At 37.6% G+C, this 22,819-nt stretch overlaps 1 protein-coding gene across 1 annotated transcript in view; it reads right to left on the reverse strand.

The window, feature by feature from the left end:
- The window catches only part of LOC140168343 (uncharacterized), a 40,689-nt gene extending 21,524 nt beyond the window's left edge, over positions 1–19,165 (reverse strand). The window contains exons 1-8 of the mRNA XM_072191715.1: positions 19,066–19,165; positions 13,278–13,310; positions 12,620–12,718; positions 7,848–7,949; positions 6,743–6,775; positions 5,079–5,177; positions 2,405–2,446; positions 293–601 (exon numbers count right to left, since the gene is read on the reverse strand). Coding sequence (XP_072047816.1) covers positions 293–601; positions 2,405–2,446; positions 5,079–5,177; positions 6,743–6,775; positions 7,848–7,949; positions 12,620–12,718; positions 13,278–13,310; positions 19,066–19,156 — 808 coding nt within the window. The 5' untranslated portion in view covers positions 19,157–19,165. The remainder of the gene's footprint in view (positions 1–292; positions 602–2,404; positions 2,447–5,078; positions 5,178–6,742; positions 6,776–7,847; positions 7,950–12,619; positions 12,719–13,277; positions 13,311–19,065) is intronic.
- Positions 19,166–22,819: the final 3,654 nt, after the last annotated feature.

The raw sequence follows: 22,819 nt of genomic DNA on the forward strand, positions 1-22,819 counted from the left end.
CATATTCCAGCTGTTTTAATGGCAGTATTAATCACCTACCCCTTGCAAATAAAGAAATATGATTTAGGATAAATAGCGCCATCTATAGTTTGCATTTAGTTAATAATGAAGCCAATTATCTATACATCAAACAAACGTAATGTTAACTACAATATATAAAAATACAGCAAGTAAAACTTGCAAATGCTCCTGTTGTTGTTTTTTTTTGGTTTGTAAAAAAAGGAAGAAAAAACAATAGATTGTCTTTTGGCAAGACGGCTGTAGTACCGTTCATGACCTAATTGTTACATACCATTGTTACAAATGACCCCTGCATCTTCCAAATGGTCACAGTTATTTATTCCCCATCCATTGTGACTACATTCATCTAGGCTGTATTCTGATCCTGAACATCTTACTTCATCCAGCCATATTTCTCCAGTTCCCTCTCCAAACTGAGCATAGCTAACAGCTTGTGCATCACTAGGTGAAAACCCAAGTTGACGACAAACTACCATTGCATCATCATTATCCCATGAGTCATCACATACTGTACCCCAAGTATCATTGTAAAATACTTCCACTCTGCCTTCATATGAATTGCTGCTACCGATAAGACGAACTTAAAAGGATGTAAATAAAGAAAAAGAAACAGAAATAAGGTTTTCTTAACAGATAATACTGGACTGCATTAACACTCTAGGTATGCGTGAAGTTTTTTACTGGTTATTTATAAATTCATAATATTCTTTTTTCGGATGTAGAAGTAATTATAAAATCATTTTATGTGCTCCTCTCAAGGTTAGGTAATAAAAATTTTGGAGTGTTTTACATGTAGCATTTTCCCACTATTTGCAGAAGATCGTAGTAATTTAAAAACAGCACCTATCTCAGGTTGTCCGATATATTTTGTCACAAGAATGACACACAAAAATTAAAAACTTATTCGGCGTTTTCTGAGTGATATTTAAATTCACATATCCTCAAGAGTTAAAAAAAATCTTTCACATTTCTTGAAATTTGACAAGATGACTGACCCAGCAAACACCAAAACGTTTTAAAAACGTTTTAAATAAGTTATATTTTGGCTTTTGGTTTAGGTAAAAACGTTTTAATAACATTAGAATATAGGGCTATATAAAGGTCATGATAACGTTTTAAAACGTTTTGTATGAAAACACACTACAACAATATTTTTAAATGTTTTCAAAAAATGTTATTGTAAACTATTTTTGCAAACATTTTTACCAAATATTGTGTCAATACTTAAATAACATTATGTTGAAATATTTGAACCCAGCAAACACAGAAATGTTCTTAAAATGTTTTTTTCAAAACCTTTTAATAACATTTAAATGTCGGGTTATATAAAGGTCATGAAAATGTTTTTAAAACGTTATTGAAAATATTTTGGGCAAACATTTTTCGCAAAATATTTTTTCAACCCCAAAATAACATTCTGTTTAGAAAGTTTTGTATCAAGTTTTCAAGAATGTTTTTGGAATGTAATTAAAACGTTTTTATACCATTTATGTAACCCGACATTTAAACGTTTTCTGTAAAACATTTTTGTTTGCTGAGCAGTAGATTATCAAAACATTTTTTAAGGTTATGAAAACGTTTTATACTCTTAATATACCCTTTATATAACCCGACATTAAACGTTTTCTGACAACCTTTTATAACCTTTTGCGATTGATGTCGAAAACGTTTTGTGTTTGCTGGGGAGTAATCGGTACTGTCATGACCTAATTTGGAAGCTTATAACTTTTTTCAACATTTACAGAAGTGTGGACTATTCTTCACACGGATCTTATTTGATCATTCAGTAGATGTGAATACTGCTGTGATCTCATTGGTAAATAGCCATATTCACAACTGAGTAATTTCAAAAGTCTAATCTTTTGCAGCGCAGCAATAATGTAGGATTATGAAGAGTACACTCATACATGTAGCTCATTTCCTCAATTTTAAATGCACCATGGAGAGAACGGAACTCAAATGATAAAAAATAAACAACTATCAAAATGATTAATAGTGCTATGGGTCTTATTTATAGTAATAAAAGTCCCATGTCTAATGATGTCTTGGTGAAATGCCACTGAAAGTTGTGTATAATGGTGTGGTAATAATATTATGAAAATATAGGATAAAAACTATCAACATGAGTTTGCTCTCCAAAATCATCATGATTCCACTGTATTGCACCCCCCCCCCCCAAATGTTGTTGAAAATTCAAGCCAGTCTCCAACATTGTCATGATTCCAAGGTCTTAACTGAGCATGCTGGGAATTGAACCTGGTACCTCATGCAGCAAAAGCAGGAACATTAAACTATTGTCCAATACTCTCCTAAAATGCCACACTCCTGAAGGTCTAAAGATTGGGTAAAAATGTTTGAAATGCTCAGCACAGTAAAGGAATACCTGATATAGATGTTGTAGGTTCCGCTGTGGTTGAATTTTGTACTGAAATTAAAACCAAAAATAGTAAGATTTACGGATAACCATGTTATTATAATTATTATTATCATGTCCCATGGGAATTGAAAATAAAATGTGGTATGCCTTTTTTTAAATTTTATTTTTTATAATTCAACACTACAATACGAAGCATGTCTTTCTGATATCAAATAATTTTCATTTTTTGAAATTCACGATATAATACAAATTTTATGACAAATTATTAAAACTTGATATTTTTCAAATTTTTGATATATAACAGTCCTCGAAATAAATTTTATAAATCTAATGATATATTCTTAAAGTGTATGTAGCTGGGAGGAAAAGCCGACGATCAATTGAAAATTTTGACCTTTTATATTGAAGATATGGATTTTTTCCCAAAAGACCTCTTTTTTTGGTGTTTTGGGAAAAAATCCATATCTTCAATACGAAAGGTCAAAATTTTCAATTGATCGTCGGCTTTTCATCCCACCTACATACACTTTAAGTATAAATCATCAGATTTATCAAGTTTACTTCAAGTACTGTTAAATATCAAAAATATCAATTTTTAATGATTTTCCATAAAATGTGTATAACATTGTGAATTTCAAAAAATCAGAAGGACATTCTTCGCCCTTACGAAAATGGCACGCAGTTTTTGAACGCGTGCAGCATGCAAGCAGCATGCGTGCCGCACCGCATGCAGCACGCGTGCAGTTGGTCGCGTGCGGATGCGTATATTTGGAACGAGGCACGCATGCAGGGAAGCGTGCAGATGCTTGCTGCATGTGTGCAGGTCATGAGCGTGTGCAGTTTGCATGCAGCATGCAAATCCATTAGCGTGCACTGCATGCGTGCAGCACGTACTGGCCATATATATGCGAGACAAAATCATGAAAAAAATATATAAAAAAATGGTTGACAGTGTATATTGTCCTTATAATTAGTCTTACATAACCTGGCTATCCATTTCACAATGAACTAAAATTACCTAGCTTAATTGTATACAAGTCACTCATCTTACTTAACCTACCTGATTTTGAACCTGGGACCTTCTGCATGGGAGTCTGATGCTTTCCCATTTGAGCTATTGGGGTATACACATTTGATGAAGTGTTTTAAGTTAATATAAGCAATATTTTGATGACTAAACCGGCCAAAGTGCATCATTTTATGAATATTGGTCAAATTTACTGTGAATATTGATAACATTCACTATAAAAATGTTGAATTTTGTTTTGATTTTTTGCAGTGCCAATTAACTGTTGATTCATGAATGGCATACCAACATTGGCCCAATATTGCAATGCCAACTATCGTAAAAGAAATGGCATTCCAACATTGGGCCAATGGTGCAATCCCTACTATTGAAACAGGAATGGAATTCCAACATTGGCCCAATGTTGCAATGTCAAATTTCTAAACAGGAATGACATCCAAATATCGGCCTAATGTTGCAATGCCAACTATCGAAACAGGGATGGCATTCCAACATTGGCCCAGTGTTTCAATGCCAACTATCAAAACAGGAATGGCATTCCAACATTGGCCCAAAGTTGAAATGCCAACTATCGAAACAGGAATTTGCTTGCCCTCCCCTCTAGACCCGCCAAAAAATGCTTGCCCCCTCCCTGTTGGCCCCCCCCCCCTCTTGGTCTGCCAAAAAATCTTGGTCTGAAGGTTAAATACTTAGAAAATTTTGGTCCGAATTAAGGCTAACTTATTTATTCATTGTAAACATTTAAATATTTTCACTTCTAGATCATTGCCAAATTGTGACTTGATGTCAGTTGTGTAAAGGTGAATTAGTCATTGAAAATCCTGCATGCATGCAGCATTTTACCTTTACTGCTTCTGGAAACCCTGTATGTGTGCAGCATTCTAACTTTGTGATCTGAAAACCCTGCATGCGTGCAGCAATATGCGTGCTGCATGCAAGATGCGTGCAATTTGCATGCAGTCCTACAGTCCGCACACAAGTGTAGTCTGCACGTAATTTGCGTACAGATTGGTAGTCTGCACGCAGGTTCTGCAAGCAAATTGTGTGCGCGGTGGATATTTGTGTGCGGTGCCTGCATGCACACAGCTGGTTCGCACACATGAACACGCTACCAGCAGGCCTTGCTTGCATGCTGCACACATCTGCACGTGTGCTGCACACTGCCGCACGCGTGCTGCATGCTGTCGCACACATTTTTCATTGCTTGCATTTTCGTAAGGGCGTATTCAGAATGCAATTCGATATGTCTGATGTGCTCTAATATCCCACAATAAATGCTGTCCAAACGTTCATACCCCTTCCCTTAATAAAGAAGAGTTTCGATTTGCAATTGACATGCAAAATTCTTTAGACACGTAAGGCATCACAATTGATTGATCACAGATATGTTGAAAAGACCCAAGTAAGTAAACCTACGCAATCAGCATATATAGAGCCCACCACAGTACCGAGACTGCCATGACTCAAGTTCATTATGATTTCAAGCATGCAAATGGTGGTTTGTGGAAGGTGCTCTGATATAATGTTTCAGGAATAACAATTTAAGTACCATTTCTTGACACTCGTATAATAAGGAAACCTGATGAAACCTGAACATTGTCACAATGACTATCCTCATCAGTTATCCATATCATAATTTCTTGGTTTATTTACCTCCACATCCAATTTCATCTGTTCCATCAACACAATCTTCAAAATTGTCGCATACCCAGTAACTTGGAATGGAATTGCTACCACCATCACATATGAAATCTTATGAGAATCACAGGAAGAATTATATTTCACATTAGAGGAATACTTTAATACATCATTGATACAGACACAGACCACACACATCCCCCACAAATATCATCACATGCCCACAGAACAGGGTTCGGTTTTTATTCAAAATTTTTCTCAAAATAAAGCTACTCTTTGCACAAAGCAGCCAATTTTACATCAATTTCTATCATGATCCACTTTTGTCTAAAAAACGATTGATTTTACATTTTGCATACAGCAAATTAAAAAAAAATCCCTAACAGAAATTCTGGAACAGTCAGGCCAAAGAACAGGGTGGTGTTTTTTTTCATCACCTTGGCAGAATGAGGACCTTAGTTCCTTAAGTTTGGTTTGTGTAGGGACATGCCTCCAAAAGTTTGATCCACTTTGGGATATTGCAGTTGAAATCCATACAACCCGTATATGGTAGATGTGACCATAATCTTCCACACGAGGTATGTAAATCTCAAATGGGGTTACCTCCCTATGAAATCTACACTCCCTTAAAGGAAGTGTCCGGCAATCACAACATTAAGTCTTATAATATGTTAGAAAAATAATTATCAAGCACGAATAACATGGTAACATAAACAGCAATCTCTCAACACGCGATATTCAAATTTCCCGCGACGAAATGTTCTAGAGCAATGGCGTCATGGTTATTAATGTGCTCATTTGTCGTTAGGCTTCATTAAATTATTGGGACGTCATTGCTCTAGACAATTTCGGCGCGGGAATTTTGAATATCGCGTGTTGAGAGATGGCTGTTTTTATTCGTTTGACAATTCGTGCTAATTCGTGCTTGATAATTATTTTCTAACATACGACGTATAAGACATAATGTTGTGATTGCATGACACTTCCTTTAACAAGAGATTGAGTTCATGTCTTCCATAGAGAGTGCGTATGGTTTTCAAATGGAATAGCCCATCTAAAGTTACACCCAAAATTGGATGTATCTATATCGGAGGCCAAGATTGCACACATAACTAGTATTTGGTTGTGAATTGTATGCAATATATCTAATCCCTTCACCAAATCAAAATTCACTTCACGAATACAACAGTGTCCAAAGTTGGCCAAAATCGAAAAAATCTTACAATGCTGTGGGAAGTTCAAGTTGTCTTTAAGTTGCCATGGCAATTCTATGCAATTATGCAGCTTGGTGACATTGGTGACCAACCTACATGTATGTAATACAACCTTGGATCATTTGTATATGCATAGCTTTTTAGGGGGGGGGGGGGTTCTATCTGGTTGAAGGTATAATACAGGGATGTGCTACCCGTTGGGGGGGTACATTTTCAGCGATTTTGGTATGTCGATGGCTAGGTTTTCAGTGGAGAAAATTAAATAAAAGCACCCAATTAGGGCAAATGTGGGTGCTTTTAGGTTTATTTTGTTTTTTGGTCATAAAAATGGTATACTGATGAGTGGCAACAGCAAGTAGGTATAGAGAAAGCCAGCATCCAAAAGTCTTTTCCAAAAATATTTTGAAGAACTCCCTCTGGGGCTATTTTTGGTCTTTTTAATGTTTTAGCAACTTCACAACCTACCTGGTGTTGTCCAGGGCGTAGTCTGGTTTATGCCTGTAGTAAGAAAAAAATACAGAGAAAAAAATAAACATTCATGTATACCGTAAAAACTCGATAGTTAGCATATGTGCTTGCTATCGAGCGCTTTAAAAACATGAAGAGCCCCATCCACAAAAGTGCAAATGGTTTTGGGCAAATCATCAATATACTTAGTTATATACGAACAACTAAACCTGCAAATATGGGTCTCAACTTCATTAGCTTAGTTGGTAAAGCGCCCGACTTTGGTACAATGTCATGTTTTCAATGTCATGTTTTGAATGAGACATAAGAGTTACTAAATCACTTGTTTTTGAAACCAAAGGCTTAGAGTAGTTTCATCTACGTTACAATAAGAAACGAGCAGGTTTTGTGGTTCTCTCCTCAAACCTTGCTGGTTGCGGGTGGCCATTATTTGGCTATAGGCCAGCTCCATGGGTCAGAAACCAGTCTCTTGCTGGCTTTCCCTTTAGGGAATGAGTACAGCTCACAAACAAACATATATACAAACAGACACGATGAGTCATACAGTATCTGTAGGAAAAAAATTATCACTTTAGGTGTTAAAAAGTTATGATGCTAGTTGTTCTTGTTTTTTGTTTGTTTTTGTTTTTTGACATCAAAGAGAAGTAAATAGGAGTCAAATCACACATGTTTATGGTTAAATCAATTGCAAGTGTGACAATAGAAAGCAAGGTGATGAGTTGATGTTGGTCAAAGATGTTGTATAGCTTGCATTATATGAATACATGTATGTAAACGCTCCTCGTCTTTAATGAGAACATTGTCACCTCTCCTTATCCCAATAGCTTCTAAGGCATCTGGTAGTTTTGTCTGACTCTCTGTCTATAAATTTAACCTGATTCAAGTGTGTTTTGTACCAGCAATATAGTCTGCGAAAGATGCTCTGGTGTGATGTTAACAGGAATAACAAGGAAAATCCCCTTTCATGGCACTCTTATAATAAGGAAACCTGATGAATCAGAATGATCAGTCAGACCCAAAAACAAAGCACAACATTAATGACTATTATATTATTACTATATCCTCATCAGTTATCCATATCATATTTTCTTGGTTTATTTACCTCCACAGCCAATTTCATCTGTTCCATCATCACAATCTTCATAATTGTCGCATACCCAGTGAATTGAAATGGAAGTGTTGCCGACATCACATATGAAATCACCTGATGAGAATCACAGGAAGAATTATATTTAATATTAGAGGAATACTTCGATACACACAGTTTTTAGTCAAAATTTCTGTCAAAATAAATCTACTCTTTGCACAATGCAGCTAATTTTACATCAATTTCTATCATGATCCACTTTTGTCTGAAAAACGACTGATTTTACATTTTGCATACAGCAAATCCCGAACAGAAATTCTGGATCAGTCGGGCCATAGAACAGGGTGAGGGACCTTAGTTTCTGATAAAGGAAATTTATTATTATTTTATTATTATAATAACATAAAAGTTAAGTTTGTGTAGGGACATTTAATCGCAACATAGAATAGATTATCACCTCTATGGCAGAGTAAATATACCAGTTTTTATTACCGGATTTAATAAATGAACATCCGCGGCCAAATTATCTTGCTGATATTTATTTTTTTTTTTTTTTAATGTCTGAACTATGCAAGGCATTAACAGCTGCTATCGGTATGATAGCGCTGATGGGTTAGCGCCAAGATAGTTGTTAACCTCCCGTTTGAAGCTCAGCCGATTCTGGTTAGAGATAATTGGACCAGGTAGATCGTTCCAAAGGTGAGCTGAGGATGGAAGGAATGACCTCTGGTGGCTGACCAGGTTGGATCTTGGGATTTTGACAGCTTGGTCGTGGGATCTGACAGAACGCCGCAGACGAGGATCAATAATCATACGATCTGGTAACAGATGTTGAAGGAGTTCTGGAGCTTCGCCATAGAACATCCGATGAAATAGAGTGATGGCTCCCACTGCTCTTCTATGTCTCAGGTGCTGTATTTGATGGTTCTTTCCATCTGCTTCTGAGATGCCAATGATACGTACCGCTCTTCTCTGTATCGCATCAAGTTTGGACAGAGAAGTGGGTGGAGCACCCATCCATGCAGAGCTGGCATATTCCATCTTGGATCGGATCATAGTCTTGTATATCGTTGCTCTCTGAGAAGGGACAAGGTAGGGGGCCGCACGACGTAGGAGACCAAGACGTTGGCTAGCTGTTCTTGCCATCTTGTCCACTACAGGGGTCCATGACAGGTCTTTGTTAACAGTAAGACCAAGAAGGTCAACACTGTCTGCCTCTTCTAGAGTTGTTCCAAAAAGTGGAGGTTAGGGTGACTATATGAAGCATCTCTGCGGTTAGAAATAGTGGTGGTCTTGCACTTCGCAGCTCCAAACAGTACATTCCATGTGTTTGCCCATGTCTCTATTGCTTTGAGGTCTACATCAAGTGATATTGCAGCGCCAATTCTATCTTCCTTGGACTTGATGGATGACATCAGGGTTACATCATCAGCATATAAGATTGATGGATTTGTGAGTCCGGAGGTGATGTCATCGATGAAGATGATAAACAGAAGTGGTCCAAGGATGGAGCCTTGTGGGACACCAGCATTTATAGGCTTTTCAGTTGATGAAATCCCATTCAGTGAGACTCTCAGGGAACGATTGGTGAGGTAGTCCTTCAACCACTTCAGCAGCTTTCCAGTGAAACCCAGAGCAGATAGCTTTGCCAATAGGCCGGGGTGCCATACCCTGTCAAAAGCCTTACTGATGTCAAGGCAGGCAACTCTACTTTCTTCTCTGTCATTGATGGAGTTTGATAGCCGCTGGGAGACATATGTTAGGGCATCGGAAGTGGAATGGCCAGCCCTGAAACCAAATTGCTGCTTAGATATTAGCTGATGTGAGTCTAGGTGGCGCCACATAGCTTCATATATCAGTCTCTCCATGACTTTAGACAGTGTTGACAGTAGGGATATAGGGCGATAGTTGCTGGGAGAATGCCTGTCCCCTTTCTTGTGGCATGGGATGACATTAGCAACTTTCCACTGGTTCGGCACATGACCTTTATCAAAGCAAAGTTGGAAGAGACGAGCAAGTGGGGTAGCAAGCTCAGGGGCAGCGGTTCTAAGCACAATGGATGGGATACCATCTGGTCCAGAAGCTTTGTTGATGTCGAGTTTCTTCAGCTGCTTACTGACTTGCTTTGGCCAGAATACAATGTTGCCGCACTTGGAAGCAGTCTTGTTTGGAATGTTGGGGACTGGCTTACAGTTCTCAGCATGAGGGATGGTTGATTTCTCACTGAAGAATGTTGCAAAGCACTCAGCTTTAGCCTCTGATGTTATGTAGGTGTTGCCATCAGATTTGAGGACTGGTATTTCACTCTTGCCCCCTTTGCCCATAAGCCGATGTGCGGTCCACCACCAAGACTTTGATCCTGTCTGGAGCTCGTCTGTCATCTTCTCCTTAACTCTAGACTTGTGCGCAGATGCAGCTTTTCTTGACACAGATGTGTACTCTGTCCTGGCTCTGTTATATTCAAGTCGGGACTCTGGAGTCTGGAGGATTTCCAACATCTCCACTTGGTATCCTTCTTCTTGAGTGCCCTTTCACAGCCATCATTCCACCATTCTGGGTAGTTAACATAGGAGTGCACAGATCTCTGGGGTATAAACTCATGCATTGCCTCACAGATGACATTGGTCACATTATCACATGCAGCTTCAGGGTTGTTTTTCGTGATCAACTTGTTCCACGGAGCTGCGGCTAAAGCACTTCTGAGTCCGTTCCAATCTGCCTTTTGTGGAGCCATACTTTTCTGGGTGGTGGTTGTTCAGATAGAGGTTGAGCTTGCAATGTTGTCTTGGCAAGGTAGTGGTCGGAGGTGCCAATGTTGTGATCTATGATGACTGGAGTGAACAGGTTGGGGGCATCTGTAATGATAAGATCTAAGCGATTACCAAGCTGGTGGGTGGCTCCTGAGACAATTTGGGTAAGATCATGTGTACAGCTGAAGTCATATGCCATCCTGCCCTCTTCATCAGTAGGAGATCTGCTGAGAAGCCATTCGCGATGGTGACAGTTGAAATCGCCAGCCAAAATAGAAATGTTGGCTTTGGTTCTTGTGATTAGGCGGTCCATGTTATTATCATACCACTCCAAGGTTTTGATGACTTTCTTTTGAGGACAATACACAAGAGAAAGCAGTACTGTACCACTCATGGTTTCCATGGTGAAGACCATTACCTCATGCCTCTTGGGCTCCATGCTGTATTCTCTCACTATTGGCAAGCCATTCTTGTAATAGACTATGCAGCCGCCCCATCCACTGTTGTCAATCCTATCTCTTCTCATGCTAGAATAGCCAGCTAGGGAAATGGCTGGACTATCTTCAGGGATTGAAGATTCCAGCTTAGATTCAGTAATGAGGATGAGATCAGGCTTGGACTTCGTTGGAGCAGAGCAAATCCTAGCCTCTAGCTGTCCTTTATTTGTTCTTAAGCCTCTCAGGTTGGTCAGCCAAATATTCAAATTCGTTAGTCGTGATCCGTGAGCAGATTTAGTCAAATTCGTTCGGTCCGTCCGTTTATTCTCTTTAGTAACTTTCGTGACAAATAATGCAGAATTGGGGGAGTCAGCCCCATTGGGAGGTAAAAAAACGAAGCACCCACCGGGAAAACCAGACACCCTTCACAGCACGGTCAGTAGTAAAAACTGCTCACTGCAAGGTGGATAAATTTGATAATTTGATCAATTTATCCAGTGTCTGGCAAAGGTCATTCTCAGCTTCGCAGCCTGCTCTGCAACAGTGCCTGCCTTTCTTTTGAAGTTTCGCAGTTCTTCTGCAGGTCCATTACATGAAGGGTTAACCCTATGCAACTCCCTAGGTGGAGGGTTCTGCTTTTACACAGGTGGACAGCAGCCGAGGTTCACTAATTATGGAGTGACTCGCCTCAAATCCAGGAACAAGTAGTGCCGTTGAATCTAAAGATTTCGTCCGCCATAACGATGTCCTGTTCAGCACCGACTATTTAACCATAGCTGGGTGACCATAGTGTAACCACCTGGATATACAATGCTGGTCAGACATTGATGTTTAGCTCATAGCTGGGGTTAACTAGGATGTACAAGAAAAATAGAGAGAGAGATAGTCACAATACCAGTTTGCACCCACACTAGCTTTGACCTGACAACACAAAGAAGTAGGGTGTTGTCCGTGTGGGATGTGCCGTCACCTTCACACTGGGGATCTGTGTCCTGTACCCCAGAATGAAATCAATAATTGAGTCATGATTATCCTGAGGATCAGGCACCTCTAATCCTAGACGGTGGGATGCACACCTAACATCCCCGACCACCCACAAACGGAGCGATAACCTAACCAAGCCAACTAAGTTGGCTTACCTATCCTGGCAAACTGGCTTGCGAAAAGAAGAACAAATAAAATTAGCTAGAAGTAAGTGGCAGAAAGACTGACAGAGATGAATGAGCTAGGGAGGCAGAGGAAGCTCACTTCCTCACTCTGGTAAAGGACCAGCCCTCTCCAAAAACACACCTAAGCGCAAGAAAGCTCGGTGTGGTGGGGGTGTGCACTATACATGACCTAAACTGAAAGCATCCTGAGATTCAGAACAGTTTGGGTATCCAGATGGCAGGCGGTACCTCTCGGCCAAGGACGGGGTGGTCAAGTGCTTAGATTTTTGGTTACACCTCCTCACTACCCCATATAATATATATAAACTCAACCCAAGTATCGAAACGATTATAGACGGTCAGATATATTGGGAACTGAAATATATAGCAAATATATTCACAATGACTATCCTCATCAGTTATCCATATCATTATTTTCTTGGTTTATTTACCTCCACAGCCAATTTCATCTGTTCCATCATCACAATCTTCATAATTGTCGCACCTCCAGGAACTTTGAATGGAAGTCCCATCATCACATATGAAATCGTCTACAGAATCACATCACAGGAAGAATTTTTTTTTTAGAATTAGAAGGAATACTTACAATTTGACCAATTTAGCATCGACTCTGCGCCCCTAACAATCAAAATTTCCGCCCGCTTTGCACGCAAAATCATTTAAAAGATGACATGAAAACCTATATTCAACTTCATTATAACCAAAATTAATGACTGATAGGCCCAATTTTCGCGCGCGGTTTCAAGAATTGGGGAGGGGCGCCATCATGTATCCTTAGCCCTGGGCGCCACAACCCCTAGCTACGCCACAGCCTGCACAAGCCCTCATACCCACAGAAAATATATGAAACAATAAATCAAAGTTAGGTAATTTCATGCAAACACGAGCGTATTCAATGTTGAGGTACATGTAGACCGAAATGTCATGCAATATTACATGTATATAGTTCTACCACACTGTTCATGCAAACATAGCAGTGAAATGGAATTTAATCACGCACTTAAGTGAGCAAATTTTAGAAAAGACACATATCCAGGGTCATTTTGGTCATTTTGATAAATCATGTAAATCTTTTACTTAACAACCTACCTGGTGTTGTCCATGGTGTAGTCTGGCCTAGGCCTGTAGTAAGCAAAAAAATACAGAGAAAAAATAAACCTACATATACAATAACAGCCTTATACATTACTAAATCACTTGTTTTTGAAACAAAAGGCTCAAAGTACTTATTTCATCTACAATGTAGTTCTGTCCTCAAAATTCGTTTGTTGTGAGTGCCCATTTGGCTAGGCTCTGGACAAGGCCTGTTAGCTGTGACATCGGCCATACCCCCAGACTGCCACCCATGACATTCAGGATGATTGGACAATTACACAGACCCATTTGGCAGGTTGTTCGAGGTTTCATGGCAACAGAAAAAGATACAGAGGGGTCCATCTACCACCCCCTTCGTTAGATGAAGGTCAAGACCAGAATCGTGACAACAATTTCTGTGACTCAAGACAATTGGTACGTTATTTATGATAAGAAAAGAGGTACTGCTAGAATGTACCTCATTTCTTATCATATATAAGGAACTACTTATTAAGTTGTGAAGTAATTGGATTCCTTTTTTTTATGTCGAGCATATCTAGGCATTAACAGCTGAAATCTAGGAGATAATGCTGACAAATCTTCGGCCAGGCACAAGTGACCTGGTGAATGAAGGGGATCGCCGTAGATAGCTGGTCGGTGCAATGTTTACAGGACAGTCAAGTGTAGCCAACAATCGGGCTTTGTTACCCGGATCGGAACCGACTGTAACGAGGTCTTTTGTGGGTCATCTGCCCCGCCTTTACCAGATGAGCCACGGGGAGAGCGGATAAGATGGGGTTTGTTTTAGGGGGTCCTGCGGGGAATTGAACCCGGGACCATTGTGCGCCACGCGGCTGCTCCCACACACTTTTCCCTATAATATATACATAACTTTTGTTACCAGTGTTAGTTATTTTTTGAGAAAAATGCAAAATTAGTCACAAAATTTATCAGGGGGTGTAGAGAAGCAGTAGGTCGTTAAAGGAGACTGTTAAACAAAATATTAAAGGCCGATATTGGAATGTCATCTTTCCCTGGTTAAGATCTGACACCAGGCCAGCCCATGGCCAGAGGGTAACATGAGTAGGTTTGTTTCACCTTGAAGGCAAGGATAGTCTTGCAAATATGGGCTAACTTTCCCCTAGGCCATCCAATATGCCATATACAGTAGGACTACAACTGGTATCTACTGGTCAGTTTATACTCCTATTTCCACATCTTAATATGCTCCTTTAAGTGCAATTGGATGATTATTTTTAAAATCGCACCAATCACCTTTTTATACACTGGGACGATATATGCGGTGTAATGGCTCCCTTTGCTTAAAAGCCTGGCTCTATTTGACATTGTAATGGTATTTTATTACATTGAGTATTAATGCGTCTTTCCTGCCGCATCTGGGTTTAACGAGTATAAAATGGATGGGAACATTATATATTAATGCTTTCAGCTTAAAGCTATTAATAGCCATGATGTACGATTTACATCAAATTTTAATTTTGTTATTCTTTACACGTGGTGAAATAGTGTTAGTAATAACTTTCAGGAAAGGTTTTCTCTCTGTGCATTTTACGTCGGAATAACAAGGTATAATGAAAGAAACCCCACTGGGTATTTCAGCAATTTAACATGGAGTTCTATATAAGGGGCTGTGCAATATTTTTGTGTACCCCCGGGTGGTGAATTCTCAAAGTGGTCTGCCAAAAATTGCTTGCCCCCCTTTGGCCTTGGCCAAAAATCTTTGCCCCCCCTTAGACGTGCCCAAAAACATTTGTCCCCCCTTTTGACGTGCCCAAAATTCTTTGCCCCCTCCCTTACACACTAAGATTTTGGGGAACCCGAATTTAAAACCTTAAATTGTCTTATCATGTAATGCGAGCACAGCGAGCAGGAAATTTTGTATATTTGAACGTATTCCTATAAATGTTTCCCTCACAATTTTAGGGCGTAATATAGAAACTGTGCCCAAAATATCTGTGCCAAAAACTGCTTCCCCCACTTTCAACCTACCAAAAATCATCCCCCCACACACTTTTGGCCTGCCAAGAAGTCTTTGCCCCCCTATAATTCACCTGAGATACACATAATTATTGCACCACCCCTAAGCTAAGAGGACTTTGAAGTGTCTGAATAAAGGGTAAGCAAAATGGCATCACTGGCCATTCCAATTGTAGCCTTCTACTTGGGTTAATGAATATACATTTGTAAGCCAGGCATGTAGGTCTACACTACATTATGTCAGAATTGGGCTATTCCATATGAAATCCACACTACCCCTGTGAAAGATTAAGTTTAAGTCTTCCACAGAGGGTGTATGAGTTTTGAACACAATAGAAAATCGACATTACGTTTCACTACCTGGAGAGAATTGATCAAAAATTGAATTCCCTCCTGAGGTTCGTATCTGTCAATGAGTTGACCAGATTACAAGGATGTTATTATAGCTAGAGGCAGTATATAACTCAATGAGTTACATAAAAATGACATTGGTATTTAATTCCCAGGAAGTGAGTTTTTTGAGGCAATTTGTGGTTAAATGTTGATCCCTCACTACAAAAGTTATTACCGTCGATTTAGTTGGAAAAGGAGGTAAGACATGATCAAATCTCTCCAAGTAAAAAAAACGTAATGAGTAATTTCCATTTGCAACACACACTCCAGTTGTGGAAGATATAGGTAAAGACGTAATACAGGGGGAGTATGGGTATCAAAATGATTAACCCTAACCAATTACATTTGAAAAACATACTCCCGCTGTGGAAGATATTTCCAAAATCTTCCACAGGGGTAGTGTGGATTTCAACAGGATAGCCCATTTAGGTTTTATTATAAGTCCGGAGATATGTTACCATTACAAAAATATCAAAAATTTATGTGACAAAAATTAATCTATTCATATAACAATCTTGTTTGGGTTGGGTTGTTTTTCAAGTTGGGCACATATAATCGGTGTATCAGATTGTTGGTATTATATACATGCATATGCTAAAAAAGGGTAATAAAGTATGTTGCCTGTCATGGTGCTTTTGATATGAATTTATTTCATTTATGTATACATTACACAGAAAGTGCAGCAATTATTGAAGCATTAATGGCAATGTGTCACATGTTTTCTATTCACGGGATGCTATTCAACATGCTCGGTCAGCATGTACAACTACATAGTTGTTCTGGACATCAACATCAGGGTTGGCACAATTTAAATCGAAAGTTGTATTAAATGATTTTTAAAAATATCACTGATTCAAATCAACTTTTTCATTTTTTACGATTTTTGATCAATGTAAGTTAATTTATGTTTTACTTCATTCCTAATGCTTCTACAACTTGAATACAATTAAAATACCACTATGATGTCATTTTATCTATTGCTAAAAATTTATCATCAAGGTGTAGAATTCAACAGTTTTTTTCCCTAAGATTTTGCCAATTTTTTTCTTTGAAATTTCCACATGTAAAAACATGTGTTGATTTCTTGTAAATATCTGATAGGCTTGCACATTATGTCAAGCATACCACTGGTCTCTTTTGACTTTATCATGGGGTATAGCAGTTCTTGGAATAAAAAAATATTAAGAAATCAATTTAAAAAAAAAAATCAGATTTAAATCAAATAAATCAATCTTTTTTTAATCAAAAAAAAAATAAAATAAAAAATCGCTAAACCTGCAACATATTGTACCTTATATGGCCCGGCATTTATGACAAGTTTAAACTTGGCAGTGTTATATTTTTATATGTTATGAGGTCTAAGAATAGGCCTATATTATATCGTTTGACCTTTTTTCCTGGAACATTCCAACGCTAACTTCAAATTTGATTATAATACATAATAATTATACTTCAAATTAACAATGAACTTGTTTTACTATATTTACTATGCCCAAACATTTTGCATGCAAAATTGCATATATTCAATTTAACAAATTGAATACATGAATACAAACCCCACCCAAGTCCATGGGAAGTGATTTTGAGAGAAAAACCTGTGAATCATTTTAATTCCTTCAGTTAGATTTACCTGGTCAATATGGTAAGTTTTACGTGCAAATGAGTGGCTTAACCTGTATTAGGTATGACGATTAGCATTTCAGGGACTTCGTGGGGTTCATTTTAAATTTTGGACTTGGGTGGTTTTTTGAATCATATACAAAGACAACAATGTTAGAATGAGATTACCACTAGTAAGATAATACAAAATAAAGCACACAGGTATGTATAATGTTGATAAGCATTCTGCCATATAATATAAACCACACACTTTCCTTTATGAAACCCATTTTTTTTTCCAAAGGTCACTCTCTAGCAATGAATGTGTTACAAGTGGACTTTTATACATACTGGATTTCAATCAATGTGTTACAAGACTCAAGTCATGGAATTGGGTGGTTCTTTCATACATGCTATTTTTTACATGCTCAATAGACACAGAGGATGAATTTGAGTTGTTCTTTCATACATATGACAGGCCTATGTATAGAAACAATTGCCCATGCTTAACTCAATTTAGCCAACGTATGGACTTGCTTGGGTTTTGTATTCATACATTCAATTCTTTATTTCAAAAATAATAAATATGTGGTTAATGGCCTGAGCTTTCGATCTAGGCAAAAGGCAAAGTGTCTTTGATAAAGATCCTGCTAGGATCGAAATCTCAGGCCATTAACCACATATCTAACATTGCCACTGATGGGTCAATTACATGATATCTTCACTTTAATCACCAATCAGAATGGAGCTTTGCAAATAATTCACCGCAATTGTTTTGTGTGGTGAAATTATTCTAACAACGTTGCTGATTGGTCCAATTGATAATGGAAACTTCTTTTTGGCCAATCGACCGGTAGATATTTGAATTTAACTACATAGCCTATTTTTGTGGATAAGCAGATTCCAACAGCTGCTTTAACTTGTCAAAAGTTGCTCTCGATATGCTTTGATTTTTACATGACTGCAATGTACTTTACGATCACAATATTAGTAGTCTAGTCACTCTTATAGTATTGTATTCACAAGGAAAAAAAAGAAAAAAAAAGAAGAAGAAAGACTGTCTCAGACACATTTGGTAAAAAAGCTACGTGCTATCCATAATTACCAGATTTGGGTCCTGTTTATCAGGGGCAGTTTGTGTAGCTCGATCAGTGGTTAGAGCGCTCGCCTGACAAGCGAGAGGTCTGGGGTTCAAGACTTGTCAATAGTTGGTCCACCAAATCGCTTCAATTAGGTCTTCATTTTGCAAAAGTTTCTTACTTCTGAGGGGGCACATCACCCCTCACACACCCCCCTGATTTTTTTAAGCACCACGGGGTGGGGGGAGCAGTCCTGGATCCGCCCTCCCCGCACAGGCATGTATGTCTTGTATATCCGCCTATGCATGTCATGTTTCCATTTGTAAATTCATGTATAATTGTGTTAGTGTGCGATGTATTCTTCTTTCCCCTGTATCAGTGCTATGCTTTTTTTTTAGAAAATGAGCTATGCGATATGTGATTTTTTATCCAGTCAAGGCACAATGTTTATGTACTTTTTAGTAGATATCCTTTTCACTGACCTATCCCCCGGGATTGGCAAAACTAACACAATTACATTTTAACATATTTATACCTGGCCTAATCCCCGACCTCATGTCCATCAAATGCATACCCTAAACGCTGACCTGTGCTGAAATGTATACCCCTTTTTCCAAAATAGCATGAGCGGACCACAACAATGCTCGAGGATAACAACACATTTATTGCGAGTGCCCCCCCGGATCACTGCTACATAATCATTTACATTTAACTTAATTTAATGATTCACTCACCTTTGTTACAGCTGCATAGCAGCAGCAAAAGTATCCAAGGAAAAGTCCGCAAGACTGGCAATGCCATCTGCAATGGAGAGAGAATGTTCATATCATACGGTTATCAATGTCATATTAAACATCAAAGAATATAGAAGCACACAGTATTATAATTGCAATACATTTGTTTCTCTTGACTCTCTAGCATATGCTCTAGCAGTAATGATTCTATGTGTCATCATTTAGCAATTTAACAATGTTGAGTTGGTAATGTATGTTTGAATGCTTTTCAGCTGTTCCAGTTTGTTTGCATAAAGTATGGCTGAAATTGACCCAAAATTAGGAAATGGTAAATGTACATCCATTAAATACAACTATTAGATCGTGTCACATACTTCACAATGGTATACACACATACCACATTATACACTAAATGCTTTTAAAAACACAAAAATGTTAAGGGATCTGGCATAAGCGTTTTGAGCGTTTCGACAGTATTTTTTGTGGGACATGAGAGTACATCAGACATATCAAATTACATTCTGAATACAAAGAATGTCTTTCTGATATCAAATAATTTTAATTTTTTGAAATTCACGATATAATACAAATTTTATGACAAATTATTAAAATTTTGATATTTTTCACATTTTTGATATATAAGAGTCGTCGAAGTAAATTTTATAAATCTAATGATATATTCTTAAAGTGTATGTAGCTGGGAGGAAAAGCCGACGATCAATTGAAAATGATTATATGGAAATTAATGTATATAGTTTGATACTGATACTTGTAAAACTTGTCAAGTGTTTTTTCTTTAATAAACACAGAAGACCTGGCCACTTTGTCAGGCTTTGCTGCATTGGTTTTTCATGCTTTCATTCTAAGAAATAGTGTAGTTGAAACTTAGTGGTATTATCTATTATTTCAACATTGATGACACCTCTGTCACTTTCAAAGATGGATTTGATGAGACAGGTGCCCTGTTCAATTCTAAGCAATACAGAAGACTTGACCACTTTTAAGTTTCGCTGCATTTGCTTTTCATGCTTTAAATCTAAGAAATAGTGTAGTTGAAACTTAGTGGTATTATCAATTCCGACTTTGTATATTTATTATAAAGAAATGTATATAACACATTTTAGATATTGAAATATATGTGCACCAATTTGTAACTGATGTTACCTTTTGTTATGTACCGTAAATATGGTCTGTAGGGACAGGGGTGAATAAGGACAAACGTTTGAAAGTGTTCTGGGGTTCCATTTTCATACTTAATAATCAGGCGTAATATAAAAAAAGGGTAGGTAGGTAGGATTTTTTTAGTATATTCAAGGCCATTCTCTGTGATAAAAAGTTACCAATGTAACTTTTAAAGCTGTAAATTGTGTTTGATAAAGGCCTTTTATCTTTTTTTTTCTTCTTTTTTATATTAGATGTTTTTGTTTCTTTTCTTTTTTTATTTCTTTGCAAAAAAAGAGAGAAAAGTCTAGGGTCGTGCCTAATTTCAGGGTAGGTCAGGTTACGCCAATCAAACAATTTTTTAGGTCTTACTGTATGTTTTGTGTTTCTATGGGCACAGCTCATTAGTCCAACGGGTCAGTAGTCCATAAAGAGTAAAAGTTAGGGTTTAGGGCATTCTAAGTTGGGATTAGGGATAAAGTTAGGATAAGGGCTTAGGTTATAGTTTAGGGTTAGGGTAAAGTTTAGGGTAAGGTAAGGATTAGGGTTTATAACCGAATTACGGGGGGTTTTTGTTTGGACGAATTGACCTGTAAATGTTTCTATAAGTTTGAAGAACAAACCTTCAGTGTTTGAAAGATTGTATATTTGTGTGCAAATTGAGGGCGCTATTTACATATATTTTTAGTTAAATTAACCCAATAATAATGTGTTATTCCTTTCATTTCATGATAAATTGTTTTTAGAAAAATTCCTTGCTATTTGTTACTCATTTTACTAATGTTTTATATACAAGTGTCTACCCCATGTAAGGATGTAAACAAGATTTAGAATAAATAGCGCCACCAGTTTTCAACTTTGCTTACAAATTAATACAGTAAACATACGGGTAAACATGCCATCAAACAACCGCACAAGCACTATGATAATAAACTACATTTGAATTTTTTGCTTAATGCTTTTGGTTGTGACTAAATTTACTTGCATTTAGCTTGCGAGTTAAGCCATAGTCATCTTCCATTGTTGCTGCATCATGTAAAGTTTTAATTTCGCTAGCGCTTTCATCCAAGTGAATTTTAATGTCAAATGACAAATCTTTTGAATTCTTCGACCAGAACCAATTGCCTAAGTTGGCCAAAATCATCTTTGACATCTTTTGAACCGAACAACTTGTGGCTACTTGTCAAACATTTGCATTATTGAATCTCTAATCTTTTGTCTGTATGCTTCAGGCACCAGCAGGTCTTTAGGACTGTTTCAATCGTCGTAATTATTAATTCTCTATTGGTAGAGATAAGTAAATCTCCCTGGACTTCCATACAAAACTACTTTGTGTAACAGCTAGGTCCAGTGCTCTTTAGGCCATTTCAAATTTGTAGCTATCTTTTCAAAGTGTTGAAAATACTTAATTTTCTTTAGGCATAAGTTAAAACACTCAATCAAAGCGTGACTTTGAGGAGAAACCTGATGAGTACTTGTCACCTAGTTTGTCTAATTTCTCTTGCTTAAACTCGATTTCTGTTTCTTTCTGATGTGTCTCCATATCCATTCTATGTTTTCAGGTTCCAATTTTTGCTGCCAATCGCCATTTTATTCTCATTTGTAGCTTTTGTTGTTTGGGAGCTATTTTTTCTTGCTTTTTATTATCTAACTTTTGCATAACTGCAATTGCATTTTCATTTTTTCCATTTCCAACTGAACTTCTAGTTCTTTCAATTTAAGAGAGATTTTCTGAGAAATACTGATGCCATGGGAAAAAGGTGGAAGATGGGGGTCAGCAAATTTCAACCATATTTTGGCAATTTAATAAGTTTGGATAAGTGTTCATAATAATCAGTATAAAAAATCTGCTATGCCCCCTCCTGGGAAATATGGGGCCCCTAAAATATGCCCCCCTAACACGTATTTCTCTGACTTGTAAAATGCCGTTTTATGCCATTTTGAACAAATTTTGGCACCTAAGACAAGCATCTATGAAAGTAAATTTTTCTACACACCTTCTTTCATCCTTTGTCTTTATCACAAAATATAAAACAACAAATGTTTATATTGGGATGTTCCATTTATGAACAGGGGTGGGGGCCCATATTTAACATTTTACAACTTTTGAAAAAAAGTGAAATATCCCTCTACTTTGTGACGTCATTGTAGGAGTTCCTCAATCTTTCTCACATTGTTCATTACAGGAGAGAACCTCTGTACATAGGTCATTTATATAATGCAATAAAAATCATGGAGACTTTTTTACTTTTCATAGAACACAAACTTGGATTTTCCCAATATGTGACATTGGTATAATGATGCTGTATACAACACCAACATCAAATATATGATCTTTTCACTGTAGGAGTCCCTTTTCTTGAGCCAATAGTCAGTTATTGCATTGAGGAGTTAAGAACCACATTTAAGAATGTAAATCAAATACAGGGGTAGGTGTTTCTCTTTTACAGTATACCGTAAAACCCCGTCTACAAGCATATAGTGTGCTTCTGATGAAAGCTACATTAATCCAGTCGCCATTATGGAGTTTGAGCAAATAAATTACGGATCCAAGCATATACAAACAACTATTATTTTAAGACCGATCTATTGT

The sequence above is a fragment of the Amphiura filiformis genome, chromosome 13, assembly GCF_039555335.1.
Source record: "Amphiura filiformis chromosome 13, Afil_fr2py, whole genome shotgun sequence".
NCBI classification, from domain to species: domain Eukaryota; kingdom Metazoa; phylum Echinodermata; class Ophiuroidea; order Amphilepidida; family Amphiuridae; genus Amphiura; species Amphiura filiformis.